The following is an 18,685-nucleotide window of genomic DNA, read 5'->3' as shown; positions in this document are numbered from 1 at the left end:
GCGCGAGCCGCCGCCGAGCTCGCAGGTTAGATCGCAGCAAACCAGGACGAGCTGATAAACAGACTGTACTCCTGTAAACACGGCGGCTGACTCCTCGCTGAGACGCTGAATGCCAACATGTAAACAGCCAGCAGAGATGTGATTGAAATGTTAAAAGCTATTTCATGAGAAAAGGCACTTTTCTTGTTATGAACTCCGGTGAAAGAGGGCCGGTAATTACAGCGGAGTCGTCTTCTCACAAAAGAGCGCTCTGTTGAGTCTCAGGACCGAGGAGCACGGGTCAGACTCATCCACGTTCTGAACAGCAGAGTTCAAACTAAAATCTATCTGACTGATTTTTTAATGCGTGGCAGCGATCAGGAGTGAACAGGTTTTGGCACCTGGCCTTCATCAAGTCCGTGTAAAAAAGCCTAATGAATGCTGAATGTCAGCAGGTTGAGTTGTGAAAAGCTGCTGAGCATCAGGACGTGCTGAACACATTATTATTATAAGCACCGGCAGTTATTTTCTTTATAAGTAGTCCCTGATGATTTATCACACAATCACACAAATAAATAATGTGCTAAAATTAAACATCTTTATTTCCTCTATAGTTGAATCAAAAACGGCTTTAACTTTAAATAGCCGACTGTCTCACTCTGATTTACAGTGAAGTTTAAAGTGAACCTTTAAGAGTTATTCTCAGATGAACTAATGATTTTCATCTTTGATTAATCTGCTGATTATCTTCATGATTAAAGGATTTAATCATCAGCCCGACGTGAGTTCCTCAAATTGCTTCTTTAGTCCAACCAGCAGTGTGAAACCCAACGACTTCTCAGTCACTTTAATAAGTTACACATGCAGAGAATGTTTGACATGTTTGACTGAATGATGAGAAATATTCAATTATTTCTAAATAGTTTTCTTTCAATCCACAATAAGATTAATGGACTAATTGTTGCATCTCTGGTGAAAACGTACAAATATCATGTTAACCTCCATCCGCCCCGCTGGAACCTTTAATACTTTATATTCTGCAAGTCTTTCAATGATTTTAACAAGTAAATTATATTCTGTTCAAAGTTTATGGTTCATGGTAAAAGTTAAACATTTGAACTTCTATTTTTTTTTTTTATCCAAAATTAAACCCAGAAAAGGAGATTTTTTAGTGAACAATGAAAAACCCTCTTTTCATACAGTTCATTCACTATTTCAAAATCTAAAAGCACTTTAAGACTTTAATCTAAAAAGCTCATTCAGTAACTTTTTGCTGCAGCGATTCGCTCTCAGTCAGACGGATTCATCACGCCGACGGGCTCGTTAGCTTTGGGGGCTTCTTGATTCTTGTGTTTGCTCTCCGTCCTCGTCGAGCACCGTGTTTCTTTGTTTCTTTGTTCACCTGCTTGATCATCACAACACAGCATGAATGAACCATAATGCAGCTGGCTCTCCGTCAGCTAACATCACGGATAGGTTCTGTTGTGTGTTTGTTTTTATGTTAATATGCCATATGAGGATTGAAGTGCGACATGTTTTGTGTAGTTGTGGGTCGCGCTTGTTAACCAAAGCGTAACGATTTGTGCTTTTCAGAGACGATGTGTGTTCTTGTGATGGACTGTGTGTCTGCAGCTCTCCATCTCCCTGCTTTTTGTTTTGGAGAGCAGCTAACACTGTGTAACTTCTACACTAATCAATTCTATCCTCGGTCTCCTTCCATCAGATCACTTTCCTCTGATTGGAAAAATGACAAGTACCAGAAAACCATTTTTCAGTTACTTTGACAGTTATTTTCCTCACTTTCTTTGCAAAATGGCTTTAACTTTCGACGTAGATTGATGGACATTGCTCTACAATGTGCCTTTTTGTAATATTGTTATATTTCTCATTTCCTATGTGATGAAACATGTTCATCTTCTCATCTGCCCTCTGCAGGCTCGCTGCACTCCCATTGAAACGTTTCATTTCCAGCTTTAAATGCCTTTAACCATCACCGCTGCACCGCAGCAACAACAACAACACTGCTTCAAGTCAATAAGAGTTGTTTTCTCTCTCTCTCTCTCTCTGGCAGGACTTTGGAGATGACGGCTCGCTGTACATCACCAAGGTGACCACGACTCACATGGGCAATTATACCTGTCACGCTGATGGCTACGAGAAACTTTTTCAGACCCACACTCTGCAAGTGAACGGTAAGAGGCTGCCGCACCGACACAGTCAGCACAAAGTCTCCTTTCTCTCTTAAAGTCCATTTAAAAGTAATTGCATTTATTTATGTGTGATATTTCATGATGGCGCCGCCTTCTTTAAGCTGCTACTGTTACAGTAATCCCATTATTACTGTAACATAGACGGACACAGTGAACGTGCAGACAGTCACACTGCAGCAGCCGTCGACACAAAACAACAACAGCTGACATTAAAGGGATATTCCGGTGTAAATTTAATCCATGGTCTCACACACCATGAAACTGTGTTAGACTCCCTCTCAAGAGATAAAGTTTGCAGACCGCTAGCTAACGTAGTTTTAGCATCCTCAGAAACGACCGCATGACAACATTACACTGCAGTAAATGGATCCAAATATAAACCGCCATCAAAAAGCCACAAATAATGCTCAGAACAGCACCAAACTTCAGCAACATTAGAAACAGTCCCAGCACATATTTCGAGGCATCGAACATTTGATATCGTTGCCGTATTTGTCGGAAAATATAAACGAAACTCACCACCTGAGAAGCCTTCCTTGTTGTGAGGAAGCCCTGTGAGCCGATTACTGAGTGCAGCAGAGTCCCGCAGTAATGATCATCACTGAGCTGCAGAACTCACGGCGTGTTAGACCATGGATTACACTTACACCGGAATATCCCTTTAAGTTTCCTGCAAAACGCTTCTTCTTATCTAACTTGTAGACATAAACACACATCTCTTCCTACAACATATCTTAAATGTAAGTGTACCTGCACATGTCACTCTGGTCCAGTCAGATGCTGGAGTGGTATTTACTCCTCAGCACCACCAACAACACGCCGTCTGTCCGTGACATGCAGGTTACAGTTTGTTTACTTGAAGAACTTCAAGGACACAAAGGTCCAGAACTCCTCTGTGTGGATGAAACTCCTCATCAGTTCTGATGCTTTAAGGAAATGTGGGATCTGTGTGACACCGCGCGGCACTCAGGAGGCCGTCGTCACTGTTATCACTGCAAAGATGTTCAGCCGTGTGTGACGTCTTCCTGTTGGTGAAGTACTGTGAAGGTTCAGACACACCAGCGTCATGTCACAGGTCGTACTGGTAAAACATTTTGCTGTTGGATCTGTCATTGTTGGGATTTAATTAGCACGGAGCCTTGTGGTTGTACCGGCTACTGTCAGGCCACAAGTTACCCAAGTGCCTCGGGTGTCAACACAGAATGGGTGTGAGCCGAGTCTATCTAGCCATCTCTCCACTCCGCCATCTCTCCACTCCTCCACCGCCATGTCGCCCACGCCACTGTGGGCTCGTCACAGGAAATGCACTGTGTTCCGTGAGTTTAGCACTCACAGTTATTGCTATCGAAAATGCTTCTACAGAACAAAACAATAGCTGTTTTTTGCATTTGTGGACAGTTTCGGATCAGTTTCACATTTAGCAGTAAGTAATTTTATAAAGTCTGTGGGAGGAATGGAAGCAGAGCTGCAGGCAACAGGCCACAAAATCCAGCTTCTGAGTGAGACAACCAACTTCTTTTACATTATTAACATCATCAGGCTCCAGATCAGCACGGCGGCACAGCGGCACAGCGGTTAGTGCTGTTGCTCCACAGCAAGAAGGTCCTGGGTTTGAGATCAGGACCTTTCTGTCCTCCCACAATCCAAAGACAAGCAAAGAAAAAGTAGGTTAAAAAAAAGTACTTTTAATTACCCATGAATTGTCATTCCCAATATTTATCCATGGTGTACCCCACCGCTCGCCCAATGTCAGCTGGGAAATTTAAATTTGATATTTGAATTTAGGAGCAGCAAGATCTGTTGATGTTACACTGATTTTAAGGACGGATGGATTCACAGATGCTTCTTGATGTTTGGCTGGCAGGTGATAAGATTACCACTAGAATTCGATGCCACTGGAGGACCAACAGATAAGCTTGATGCCCGTTTTCTGTCGAGAGTTTTAAATGCCACTTTATGCTAATTGGTTTGAAGCACTCTTCAGTATGATGAACCCGTCGTGTGAATGCAGAATCAGAGATTGTTCGCAGAGGGCAAAGGTGTCGAGGCTGGACTGAGATTGACTGTGTGCTTTCTCCCACTCGGGTCCTAATGAGTTGAATGTGAATAAGCTCCACGTCTTCATTCAGTTTGACAGACAGTCGGTTCATTATGATTCTGAAAAATTACCCTGAGGTTAATTGCAGCGATATACAGGTTATAATAGCAGGCATTGTGTTTATGGAAACAGAGTGAATCTCAAGAGGCGGATTACTTTTGGTCGTAATTGTTACTGAAACTTCCAGATGACCTTTTTATTGCAGACTATGAATTTCACATTCTGAGTGTGTCTGCGGTGTCCAGGGAGCAGCTATCACCTCGCCATGACTACTGAGACTTTCTAAAACTCAATTAAGAACCAGCTGAGAAAGAACTGGATTCAGAATGCTGTCCGTCACTCCGAGGCCACAAGAGAACGACGAGATTACAGTATTTTAGTTTTATTAAGAAGAGCTGACATGAGGCACTCGTACCGGAGCTTGAGGCAGTTCCTGTGTTGTGAGCTTGTATAAAGGATCATTTTCTTCCTTTCAGTTCTTGTGTGTCAGTCTCTTAGTGACCACACAGTAATGATTACCTCTTTTTACGATATATTCTTCAAGATGTTCATGTTGTTGTGATTATGTGGCGTCGGTCTTGTTTTTTGGATCTATGGCTCTTTCTTTGTTGCAGTCACCTCACTTTACCCACAAGGATCAATAAAGTTGCATCTAATTTGTACTGTGGCTGCAAAGTTTGTCCACTCTCCCGGCCACTTCAGCAGAAAACAAATCTTTGTTTGGGGGTAAATTAATGAAAGTCTCGGTCGAATCGTCAAATACACCAAGAAGTTCTGCTGCTGCTGCTGGAGAATAGATTTATTTTTCAGGCCTGGAAAGCTGCATTTATTTTAAAATATAATTTGGAATCTGAGTATTTCTGATGGGTAAGATGTGAGAAAATGGGTCCTAACGTGTTTACTTGTGCCTGGAAGCATCATCTCTTATATTAATGATACAGCATTTCAAATGATGCAGGTCTCATTCCATGAATGCCTTTTTACTGTTTACTGATATAAATATATCGTATCCTCGTGGCTCGTAGTGTGTCCTGGTGACCCGGGCAGTGATGGTGTTAAGGTTCACAGCTCCTGGACTCCCGACTGAGGAGGGCGACACACTAAGACCTGATCCTCCCGATGGCCAAGCCTGTACCTGTGGGGCCTTGTTAGGAAGTAATGTGAGCCTGCACCATGTAAGCCCACGCGGTAATCTGCAGGTGGCAGGCAAAGGATGAGGTGTGCTGATCCCTGGCCACAAACTGTCCCCCAGGACCTGGAATGTCATATTTCTAGTGGGGAGGCTCCAGGCTGGAGGTGGAGCCATTAACAGTAGATATATCCAAGTGGATAAATAGTGTTTGAGCCCACCTGGATGCACAGCAGCAGCTCTGGAAGCAGAATTGATCGGGCTGGGCTGTTATGGGGATATTCACAGGTTGGAGTTTTCCCTGCAGAGGGAGGGTTGCCGACATGTGACTGCATCTTATGGAGAGCGGCGACGCAGACTGTTGCTGTGCCAACATGTTCTCACTCCAAGCTCGTCAAATAAAGCAGACTGATGAGTGGCCTTAAGCTTCAAAGCTCTACTTACCCCTTCAGCATCGGATTTGCACACCAAGGGCTCTGCAGTCGAGTTAGCAGTAATAAACCTCGGTCACAAACACTCCACAGTCAGTGACATGTTATGACTCGGTTGGTTAACACACAAGAAACACTCTGCGAGGTTTAAGAATACAGGAAATCGGGTTTTGGGTTTAAAGGACAAGTTGCTTACATACATTCAGTGCACTCCTCAGGTAGTTTACGTACGTTACCTCACTTATTAACATAATGTCAAGTCAGCCTTGAAACTTGTTCTGACACTTGACCGTCTCCTGAGCTCGGTCACTCTCTGACAGAGATGTGTTGCTCTACGCTGCGAAACACAAGAGCCAGTTCACTCTGGAGGACGCTGAGCTGGAGTGTCAGGCTGCAACACCAGAGTGTGTTCAGGGTCCAGAATTTACTCTCTGGCCTTACAATAACTCTCCTCACCTCTTCACCTGTGAAGCACAACGTGTTGTTGTGGAGTGATGAAGAAGAATACGAGCTGCAAAGATCAGTTCATCATCTATTACACCGCTACTGTTAATATCTCAATATTTGTTTGGTTGTTTTTAAAGCAAATAGTTTTTGGTTCCAGCTTCATTAATATCATATGTTGCCATGTAGAAATCTTACATATTTCTATATCTTACAATTACTCTTTTTAACATTGATATTCATACTAGAGGACATATTAATAATATCATAACTCAAGTTGAATACATAAAATAACAATTCTGACAGTAGTTTTCTTAGAAATATTACATTTTTCATATTGTGGTGTATAATGCAAAGTGTTTTTTCACAGCCTATGATTCTTTAAAGCGGCGTTTCCTCTGGGGACTAAATTAGCTACATTTTAATGTTACTCTTCTGACTCCTGCCGTAAATAATACATCATACGAAAACACACAAAGGAAGCAGAAGACAATGAACCTGAGCACAAACAGTGTGCACTCACGGCACCGCAGCGTTCCCTGGAGAGCCGTTACGCTTCTTAATTTCTGTCGCAGAACTTTTTGAGAACATCTCCCGTATTATATTTTATGTTTTTGCTTTAGTTTTACCCTTGAAAAGTGCTCAACTAGCAGCTATGTGACGTACGTGTAATGCATTTGATTCAGACTGTGGACAGAACTGTCTGAGCTGGATTACTCCCACGTTTCCCTCGGAGGCACGGAGCTCAGGTGAGAGTGTAATCACAGCTGAGAGAGGAGGCTTTCATCATGCTGTGTGTATATTTGTCATGGTGTGTGTCCGTGAACCTCGGTGTGGGTTGGCAGCACATCACGGTGGCTGTGTGAGGGAGCGTATGAATACATGTGACGGAGAGGATGCACCATCATGTGAGATATTTTGAGTGTGTGTTGTTCACACGTTCCCCGGTCAGTTCACAAAATCCAATCGTTACGACCGCCATTTTTTTTTTTTAGCAACAGCCACGGGTCCAATTTGATTGAAGAGTTGTAACAAGTCTGCCAGGCTTAGTTGGAAATCTCCCAGTAGTGTGATGGCAGAGTGGTCTCCTGCCATGGCGTGTGTGTGTGTGTGTGTGTGTGTGTGTGTGTGTGTGTGTGTGTGTCTCCACGCCGGCTCATCTTCTACAGAGCCATGGCCGACGGGAGCCTTGCTGAGTGATTGACGACTGGCTGGGGAGCTTTATGATGGAGCTGTCAGCCCTGCTGTGTCGCATTCTCCCGGCTGTGGCTCTCCTGACGCTCTCAGGAACACATCAGAATGCAACTTCTCTCTCATCTTGTCTGAATTGAGTTTTGAGTGGAAAAATCCCACCAACCGTCTCCCTCCCTTCATTTTTATGACTGTCCGAGCAAAGGGAATGGTGATTTGCTCGAGTTTGTAAGTGAAGTATTTCCAAAGCGCACAGAACCATTTTTTGCTGTTTAGCAGGCGCAGCAGACTTTCATGGTTCTGTGTAGCTAATAAGGCTTTTAGGGAGCTGCTGAAAGATGCAGATTCACTGTGAGTGTAGGAGGAACATTTCCTGATGTCTGCAAGCAAAAACTGGATGTGACCAAAGCTTTAAGATGCTCTCAGTGATTTCAGAAATATATTCAAGTTATCATGTAATGTCATTCAATATCAGTACATGAGTAGAGTCACTTCAAAAGAAAAGCCAGAGGCTTCGCTTTTACTTTGAAACCCGTCATTAGCAGGAAGCAGCGATGTCAGGAAGCCTCAGCGAACAAACTGCAGATGTGTCAGGTGATTACTCAGCAGCTGATGATGTCACACACCTGAACTGCAAGATCCAACACACACACCCATCAACACCTCTCAGCATCAGGTAAACAAGCTCATCTCCACGTCTAAAACTGCCAAAAAATACTCTATATTAATATTAATTTCAATTTTCACTGGGTGACATTTTTCAGCCAACGTCAGTCTTGATTATAACTCCCAAATATCTATTATTTGTATGATTGTATTATATGAATTTCAGGAGGTGAGAAATTATTGAAGAACTCCAAAAGAACGTGGTTGATTAAAAATGTATCTGCTCCTGATTGAAGGAGAAGGAAACCACGACACGTGTGATCAAATCTGAGTAAAAAAAAAGTAAAGCCTGAAACTTTAAATACGCTTCTATCGTCTCAACGTTTGTGTTTTAATATCAGCTGATCTCTTGGTTTCAAACACCACCGTCACACCTGCAAACACGCTGCACTCTTATTTGTAAAAATGTATTTTATCAGCAATTATACTGATTTTTATCACTTGTCTAATTTAAAACCACTCTGTGCAGTTAACGATCATCAGAGGAACATAGTGCATATTTTAAACTAACAACAATTATCACAATTCTCCTGAAAATATCATCTGAATGTGTTTTGATCTTAATTACATACATGAAGTATTCCTCTCAGTACTGCAGCAGCAGCAGTTATCCACAGGCTTTTTAGCCTCTCTCTGTTTTCAGACCGTCTCCTAATTAAATAAATTGTCACTATTGGCTTACCACGCTTTCATTCTTTCATTCCACCTCAGGGGGATAAAATAATTTACAACACTTTATTAATCTCTATCAGTGACTAGTTGGAAGTGCAGCAGCATTAATAGGCGTCTCCGCCACCGCAGGATGTACTTTCTCTCACAGTCGCAGGGGGAATTCACTGACATGAGCTTTTTCTCAAATAATGGGCCTCTAACGAAGGACTGACCTTTATCGAGCTCTCCGGGCGGCCGGTGGGGACGCAGCCACACTGACAGAACTGGCTCCTCCTACAGTCTCTGACAGTAACAGGGGTGGTCAGTAACTGATGGACAGCAGTCACATTTTAACCGTAGAGATAAGTAAGTTAGATATTCAGACTGGATACCTGACAGCAAAATCTATAAGAGCTAATACGATGCAAACTGTGGTGCCACCGCTTTTTAAATGGCTCCTGGGCTTCAGACGGAGGTGAGGCTCCATCTTTAATCAGCGGTTATGGAAGGCAGAAATTCAGCACTTAGTGAAAACAGCATTTATTCATTGATGTTCATCAACAGTGATATTCTACTCCCACCAAAATAATTGTGTATTAGTGCTCTGAGGTCTCTTCTTGTCCCTTTAATAACTCAGTCTGTTCTCAGTTATCTTCAGCGGCTCTGTTTACTCGACTCACACTCTTTAAAATATCACAGAACATTCAGCACGAGCTGAAGTCTTCCAAGGTCAACAACTAACATACAATCTCAACTTTTAAGCAAATTGGTCAAAAAAAGGAACATTTGAACATCCACAGTTCCATCGGCCTGATAATATCTCAGACTAAATCAAACTAATCAGTACAGAGTTACACATGCATCCTGAGTCCTGCCAATCAGATCTTCAGTTGCTTTGTTACTGGCCGCCGGTAGAGACTGTTTGGAAAAGAGCAGCACTTTCATAAAAGGCAAACTTCAGCCAATAAGATGAACAGCAGGTGAGCGCCACCAGCAGTGAAGCCTGTGAGGGATTTAAACTGATACTGAAGCCGAGTGAGACACACGGACACGTCCTCCATCAGGAGAAGCCCTCCGTGCCCGGCCTCCATCCTTCTTCTTCACTGAAATACATTTCCCAGTTCTGATAGAACTGAAGCTGCAGCAGCAACACTGATGAGACGCCTCGGTGTCGCCGCTCAGCCGCCTGCAGACGACCGGTCAGGATTTCCTCTAAAGACACTGATTGGTGGAATCATTGCGTGTTCCACCACAGACGCTGAGCTTGAAGCCTGTCGACGTGTGAGATCACAGCTGCCTCGCCAGCTTACAGCACTTTTATACAGGTTTAGAATACTTATAACGATCCTCGACACGTTCCATCTGTTTATTAATGTAGCTACATAAAAATCTCTGATTGGTCAATCGTTCCTCTGTTAGGCACAACAAGGGGTCGAGAACATTTACATTTGTTATCATCTGATATTAATAAATTCCCTTTTAGTCGGGCTGATACACGATATTGTGTAAATGTCATTTCGATTATTTGGTCAGATATTACAGTTGTGATATGAGTTAGGATTAATGGGAGAGACAGTTTTCATTTCCACTGAAGAACTGATGCTGTGACATTTGTTGAGGTCTGTAACAAACACAAATGATTTCTAACATCTGGAGAACGACACTCTGTCAGGACGCGTCTGCAGCTCTGCACAGCTTCATTTTAATGCTGTTTGCAACTCGTTTTACCTTCATCAAAAAAGTCTCCTGCAATCTGGATATTGCACTTGGCCTTGTTGTGGTTTAGAAACTCCATTCAGACTCCCTTTTGTTTACTCCGTATGCTCATTTTTCATTCAAATACACGAGCAATATTTCCAGCGTAGTTAATTATGCGGCGCTGATCTGGGGTGAGTACCTGCACAGAAACATCACTTGTCTGTTTCAGGAAACTAGGCTGGGTTATTAAAGTTTCTGGCTCACAGCAGGTTCCTCCCATCACAGATGTTTCGTTCAATTTGGTCCATGAAGCCTACAGAGGACTCAACTCTAACTTCTGCACCACTTCAGCCTTCAACCTCTATATACCCATTTACAGGCCTGATGAGACCTCCACTTACATACGCTGTAATTACACCTGGACGCGCTGCAGCTACACTTCTACTGTAACCTCTCTGACTCTGAGTGATGGGAGCGGCTGTGATTGGATCGCAGGTCGACATCTTCAGCGCCGACCAGTTCCATCTTCTCAAATCACACAGGCAATTTGCCCAAAAAGGTTTTGAGATGAGATCTGAGCTCGACATCATGCTATCCATTTTCTATCAATAGCATCAGAAGATATTTCTTTACACTGTATCGGCTCCAAATAAGAGACCAACCTGTCGACTGTGATCTGCCTGCCTGCTAACAGAGGAACAGAAACCATATGTGCCATCTTTTAAATCACCTTCATTTAAGCCTCCAACATCACTGAGATTTCCCTTATTTGCATTCATATGTAGAGAAAAATGCATCGATGAACCGATCTTAAAATGTGTCGCAAACGGTGCAGATGTTGAAATTCTACCTTTCTTAATGTTGCAGCTTCAGGTTAAATTTGAGATGTAGTGTTGTGTCACAGCTGTGTTTATCATGTGCTGAGGTCGAGCACACATGGACAGGGTGAAGTACAGAGCTTAAAATGTTCACTTCCGTTGTCACAAACGTGGCTGGAAACTGTCGCGAGGTCTCTTTAAAAACATCCGGCCGTGTCATCCTCACAAAGGTGGAAATGCTGCGACCGCTCATCAAGAATATCCAGAGGTTTCACAGCGCGCTCCAGAACCGGGCCTGGCAGCCCTGCCGTCTGTTTAACACAACAAAGTGAAGCCTTCAGACATTTCTCACTCCATTTCACCATCTCAAAGATAGTCACTGGTGGATTAGCATAGTGACACACTGGAAACCCTGGAAGCAGCTGGAGGAACGATGTCCCCGCATTTCTTTTGGTTTCTGTTTTCACTAACGCTTTCTGTCTGTTCTCAGCAGAACCATCGTCTCAGTTTAAGATCAACAGCACAAATATCACGAAGCATCTTTGCTTTTATACTTTTTACTCCAGCAAAGTTTCTGTCCCGACACCATTTCTCTAACTGACCGCTGTGGTCCTAATGTGTTTTTTGGTGTTTTTTAGGCTTGTGGGTTTATTATGTGTTTAATTCCAACACACTAATTAAAGCAGCTTTGTGCGATCGCCTGAGAGGATTTTATTAATGAGGTGCTCAAGGGAACCTGGTCGATCCGAGCTCGCGCTATACGGCTGCTGATTAATAGCTTGTTGTGGTTTTGGGCAAGAAAACAAAAAGGTACATGTCATGTGTGCCATGACCCCAGACCAACCACACACACACACACACACACACACACACACACACACACACACACACACACAGACACACACACACACACACACACACACACACACACACACACACACAGCGATTAGAAGTTGATAAATCAGTTAACACAGCCTGAAGTTTTCATCTTTAATCTTCGATATGTTACGTATTTATCTCCTGATGTTCAGTTTATTGAAAACTGAGCCTGACACGCTTCTTCTAACTTCAGCCTGACAGAATGGAAGTGACGACTGTTTGCCTTCATAATTAGTACATTTACGTAGTTTAGATCATCTGGTATATTAAGTTTAGATGGAGCGTAGAGGAACCTGGTTATTCAGCTCCATTCAGTCTTGATTGTAATCATCATCAGGTCCCCGACCGTCTGCATCTTTAACTCCTCCACATCCTGTGAGTCTGGTTACGTTTCACCCACTGTTGGTTTAACTTCTACGTCTCCAGTGAAGGAAGAAAAATACAGCAATCTTTGTTTGAGTGTAATTGGCAGACTGACTCGTCCACGGTGAAGTTCTCCAACTGCTTGTTTCAAATATTCACTTAAAACAAAGAGCAGCAGATTCTCTCACTCGGGAAGCTTGAACGAGCAAATAATTAACAATGTTGCTTGAAAAGTTCATCAAATAATCCAGTTATCGAAACAGTTCCCCGTTAATTTCCCAGAGATACAGTTTATGAATTCAGCTGTAATCCTGTTTCACAGTCAGACGTTTGATTTCATTTCATCGTGCTCGTCATAATTTCAGCAGTTCTGTTGTATTGATTAGCTTCACTTGTTGCATTTACAAAAATATGAATGTTTTTGTTCCCTTTTTAATGAGCTGGAGTGAAAGATGCTGAAGGAAAACGTCTGTTAGAAACGGTTTTACTCCTCTGCTGAGATAATCATCCACCTGGCAGGTGTGGCATGTGATGGTCACACAGGCGGGCTTCGGACCGCTCCCGATAATTGGCCACTCTAAAATGTGCAGTCGTGTTTTTACATATAAAAGATTTTTTTTTGTGGTTTTGTTTCTGAACACAGTAAGAGAGAGAGACGCAACAACAGGCCGTCCAGCACCAACCAGCTCCGGTCCATGTTAGTCTCAGTCCATCTCGCCAACAGAGGACATTAACACGTTACTTCTCAATGTTATTATGCAGTAGAATGTGTTCTGGTATCAAGTGAACACACACAGACATCCAGTGTAAACCTGAGCAGATGAGACAACAACACAGGAGGAGAATATTATACGACAAAAGGAATTTAAAATACCAGATATTTTCTTTCTTTACATATAATATTCATATTCCTGTGTTACAGTCATTTTGAGCAGAAACCACAAAATTCATCACCATAAATCAACAGTCACGTATTTCTATGTGATGTTCCTGTTCACATGTGATACGAGGTCTTACAGACGAGGTCAGTTTTCCTTCAGTGTGCAGTTTCATCACACGATGTCACAGATGAGATGTTTCAGGAAGCTACGATGCTGATGATCGTTGAACCACCACAAGTCGTCAAACTGACGTGGATTCTGACAAATTTGTGCTCCAAATGTGAGAGGAAAAGCTTTTTATGAGCAAAGGTGTGTTCAGATTGTTGTTGTGTGTACTTTGTTACTTGAAAATAACATTTTAAAGCAGAGTTCTATAGAGATGTGCAGTTTGGTCGACCCGCTGATGTTACACCGTGCAGAAACAAGACGACATTCATACTGCAATTCAATGAGCCACGTAAAAGATGCTGACGCTGTTATTTTAGGGCAAAAAGTTACATAATGTTGCTTTAAAGACTGACTGACGGACGCGGAAGGAAACGTGTCAGAAATACATAGAAGACACAAATCACAGAATTCAGAAATGGATTTAAAATGTAAACCTTCACACTTTATTTACGTACCGTGTGTGTGTGTGTGTGTGTGTGTGTGTGTGTGTGTGTGTGTGTGTGTGTGTGTGTGTGTGTGTGTACAGAAGCAGCTGTTGATTCAAACATCAGTGTGAACAAACACAGAGTGACTTCCAGTCAACACTCAGATAATAAAGCCCAGAGAGGGAACATGAGCACACAGAACCGGGCCAGAGCGTTTGTATGCTTGTGTGGGCACGTGTGAAGATATTAAGTGTGAGCAATAATCTTCACTCAAAAGACAAAATCATTTGTCTCGGTGGGTTCTCTTCAGTCAACCCTGTGATACTGCAGAGAGGCATCGGCGCGCTGGAGCGTCTCTGCGACTGTAATTGCCAAAGTAACCCGGGTGCTGTGAGAGCCCTCCTCGGCCCGCTGCGGATGGCGTGTTGGCATCCAGGTTGACGCGAGCTCCAAGCCAGGGAGTGCCCTGCTTACCAGATGGCCCAGGCAACAATCCTCAGTCCTTTCACTCACCTGGCTGAGTAAAGACTTCCTCTAACCCAGTGCCCACAGGAAATGGTCTCTGCAGCACGTCTGCCTTCTTCGCTTCTGCCAAGACTCTCGCTTCCATCCTCCACTCGTGTCTCTGAAGTCTGTTTCAGAAAGAAGAAAAAAGAGGACACTGATTTGGGCCACCGAGGCTGCGAGGGATTGCTCAAAACAAGATGGCAAGATAGCAAAATTTGATGTTCCTACTTAAACTGCTGCCAGGCTGTCATCTGAATATGTGACAGGCTGTTGTGGAATGAGTCATGCTGCTTTTTTACGGTGGCTCTGTAAACAGTCGACTGCCACCGTCCAAGTTCCAGTCAGCACGTCTGTGGAGAGTCTCCTCAGATTCACAGCTATCCTTTTGAAAGGTTTTATCATTGTTATGCCGTTCACAGACGACTTCTCCCTTTAAAGGATTATTCAAATTCATTCTTTTGATATTTTCCATGTTTTGTGAAGCAAGACTCTAACAAGTTAGCCCTCGGGTGGAGAGCAAAACTTGTGGCTCACTCTCAGCCGATGCATAAATGCATATTATTAATGTATTTGTATGTTTTATTGATTCATGTTGATTTAAGTTTCTTGGAAGTACAGCATGTGGGACAATCGTGTTTGTTTGTGCTCAGGGTTGAGGTAAAGAAGAGGGACGACCACATGACAGGGACACAGAGTGAAGTCAGCTTCTGGAACAGTTCACAGATTACAGCCACATTTAGTTTTCACCTTTTCTCTCTGTGCACATTTTGTTTTCTCTGCTTCTATTCCCTCATCTCCCTCCTGACAAAAGGTTACATAAAATCAATAGCGACCAAGCGAAATCAATAATGTCCGAACGGCGAGCTCTCCGTTATTTATCTATCTGATTTGTTTGGCTTCACAGAGCACGTTAACCTTATCTAAAGGCGTTCAGCGATGCTGAATACACACTCGATCTTATTGATACTGTTTGCTTTCTCTGTCTGCTTCTCTGAAACTTCTCGTTCAATAAGGTTGCCTCGCTCCTCAAGTGGTAATAATATAACATATATAACATTTATTCACTTCTCCATCTCACCTGTCGTCCCTCCTCTTTCTCACCTTCTTTCAGTCCCTCCTGTAATCCGAGTGTACCCGGAGAGCCAAGCCAGGGAGCCGGGCGTCACCGCCAGCCTGCGCTGCCACGCTGAGGGCGTCCCCAGCCCCCAGCTGGCCTGGCTGAAGAACGGCATGGACATCACCAGCAAGCTGTCCAAGCAGCTCACCCTGCAAGGTAACGAGCAGTCCAACTATGGAGGAGTTCACCCTCCTGCATGTTCATTCCCTCCACAGGGTTTGTACACATTTTTCAAGGTCAAATTCAAGCACTTTTAAGGGTCATTTTTAAGATTTTCCAGCACCTTATTGCTCGGGTAAAATACATATCTAAAGGAATGTATATACTTATGATTTTTTTCTTCACTTTTTATCACAATTATGTAAATTGTATTATGCTGTAAACATCTAAAATTATATTTCATAATAGCAAAAACTTCAGAAATTAATTATCTAGTCTGATCCCAATGTTGTGAAAGACAGAGTTATAATGTCAAGCACTTTCAAGCACTTAAACTAAAATCCAAGCACTTTTCAGACCTCGAAAACACAACATTGAAATTCAAGCACTTTCCAGGATTTCAAGCACCCGTACGAACCCTGCCTCCGCCTTTTCTCCTGACAGCAGTCAGTGACACTTTCACTGCTACAGTCGCTGTAACTACCACTGACATGAATGTCACTGTTATTACTATATGACCATAACTACTATCAATCTCACCAATACTGCCACTGCCAATAATAATGACCCAGATGTGTAAAAAGAACAACAGCCAACAGTAAAGTGCAGCAGTAACATTGTTTTATATGTAGAGACAGAGATGTTGGTCTGGCTCCATGACTTCCTGAGCAGTGACAGATGTTAGTGTGACTGGTTGGGTGAAGATCAGATTAGAAGTAATTTCTTTATTTTTGTCAATCTGATAATCTGTTGGCTATTGTCTGACAGGATTTAGCCTCTGGAGGCAGCCGCCAGTGTTTCAAGGCTTCAGTGAAGACAGCAGATATCTGGATGATGAATAATAGATTTCCTGACTTTCTCAAAGTCTTTTCAGGGAAGTCTTGGCAGCCATGTTGGCAACGTCAGGCTGTTATTTTGGGCTACAAAGACCCCGACCCGGTCTGAATGAATACAAAGTCCTGTCAATGGTCATTGTGACATAAAGCTGCATGTTTAGAATCACCAGTCAGATCTGCTCAAAGTCTTCTCGGTCTGATGCGAGTCCGTCTGCAGCCGCGTCAACGGTCACGAATCTCGACTCAAGTGCTCGAGTGAGTTCAACAACACGTTGGCTGATGTGTTTTTGGGTTCGCTGTAATAAACTTTTGAGGGACGAGGTGGGATACGTGTCATGCAGCTGCTCTCAGGTGTTACATACCTCTTCTCAACAAATCTCTCTGATAACGTCCCTGACTTTCTCCTCGTCCACTGTTCATTCATTGTAGTCCAACCAGCAACCTGTGTTTGGACATGTTGGATCATTTCTAGAGACAAATAATGGCGTATGAATGCAGATCCATTTTGAAAAGGCTGAACTGACGTCGGACAATAGCCGATCTGTGCATTGCACCTTTTTTACTCTCCACACGTACCGTTTGCCTGCATGCAACCAAAGCCAGCTCAAACATGATTGGTCAATACCACTCGGACTACAGATGTAAACCAGAACTCTTCTGAAACCAGATATTGGGCCCAGAATTCATCATTGGAGGTGTTTTCACTGTAAAGATGTTGACTTAAAATTGCAATATGAGTATATTTAGGTCATCAAAGGGCTCATTATGTGATGTCGTTTGATAATGAGGTTTATTGTGCAGCCGCAGGATCAGTTTCTGTTTTTAAAGCTTCTTTCAATAAAGTGTAAAATGCTTTTCCTCTGAGGTAGTTCTCAGAAACGTCCCGGTGTTGCTCACACTGACGCAGCGTGTGGCAGACTTGTGCCACATTCTTACTTTGAACTCCTACGTTTTGGATTTCTCCTCGAAACAAACCTCTCACCTTCCCTCCTCACATATTAGAGAGCCGTTGTGTAACAGAGTAATGGTAGCACAGGATGATAGAGCGGAAGTCGCCTTTTATCTCTTTCTTGAAGCAAACTTCTTTTTTCCTCCTGTTCTCTCTGTTGTTTCTTAAAGCTAATGGAAGCGAGGTTCACATCAGCAACGTGCACTTTGAAGACACCGGCGCCTACACCTGCATCGCCAAGAATGAGGCTGGCGTGGACGAGGACATCTCTTCGCTCTTTGTGGAGGACTCTGCACGGAAAACTTGTATGTATAAGTCATGATGTCCGTCTCTGTTTTTATTCAGGAGATAATGGAGCTCTTAATAATTTATCCTCTATAGTCTTAATAGTTTATATCCTGTGATGCGATGATGGAGCCTCTGCCAGGGAAATAATGTGATACTATCTTTACCCTCCACATCTCCTGGGTTGGATTGTTCATGCACTCAGGAAGTCTCTTCTGTCTCTCGTATCTCACCTCATTTTAGATGGAAAACAACTGAAGCTAAGAATTATTTTCATGCTGAAATAAGTGAACAAATAAATGCCCTGTAAGACAAAAGGATGTTGCTGCAGGCCTCTAATAGTCCAACAGTCTCATTCGTCCTGTGAATAATATTGCTAAAACTATTTTAGCTCGTTGAACAAGAGCGGCAGAGAAAGTGCAGCCAGTACTGACTAACTGAGTCCAAACAAAGGCCATGTTGATCGTTTACGTTCATGACGGTTATGTTCGGTGTTTCTAACTTGTGACAGAAGCCCTTTTCTATATAGTGAAGGCGGCACATTTTCTCAAAGGTAAAGGCGGCAATGTGCCGGCCTGTCTTTCTAAAACGGAGGCGTAATATTCCTCCTTCTCCTAAAGCCTCCTCTGAGGTAGGCGTAAACATGTGACGTGACGTGAAGCATGAAGTTGGGCTGTGAACGGTGACAAAGAATTTGTCTTCGAAATAAGAGCTCTACATTGCACCCCATTGGAGTTTAGAACTGGGTTCTTAGCGGGGGGCTTTTAATTTGAAAGTAGCGACCGTTCCTAGCTCGCTGCT

General features: G+C 43.1%; 1 protein-coding gene across 2 annotated transcripts in view; it reads left to right on the top strand.

Moving 5' to 3' along the window:
- fstl5 (follistatin-like 5) overlaps window positions 1–18,685 on the top strand; it is a 176,916-nt gene that overhangs the window by 121,006 nt on the left and 37,225 nt on the right. For both annotated transcript variants that reach the window (XM_030396695.1, XM_030396693.1), the window contains 3 exons: window positions 2,051–2,171; window positions 15,650–15,811; window positions 17,770–17,904. In XM_030396695.1, coding sequence (XP_030252555.1) covers window positions 2,051–2,171; window positions 15,650–15,811; window positions 17,770–17,904 — 418 coding nt within the window. The remainder of the gene's footprint in view (window positions 1–2,050; window positions 2,172–15,649; window positions 15,812–17,769; window positions 17,905–18,685) is intronic.

Source organism: Sparus aurata, chromosome 18 (genome assembly GCF_900880675.1).
Source record: "Sparus aurata chromosome 18, fSpaAur1.1, whole genome shotgun sequence".
In the NCBI taxonomy this organism is placed as follows: Eukaryota; Metazoa; Chordata; class Actinopteri; order Spariformes; family Sparidae; genus Sparus; species Sparus aurata.
The sequence above is the reverse complement of the archived record's forward strand: the minus strand, read 5'-3'. Positions and strand labels throughout refer to the sequence as shown.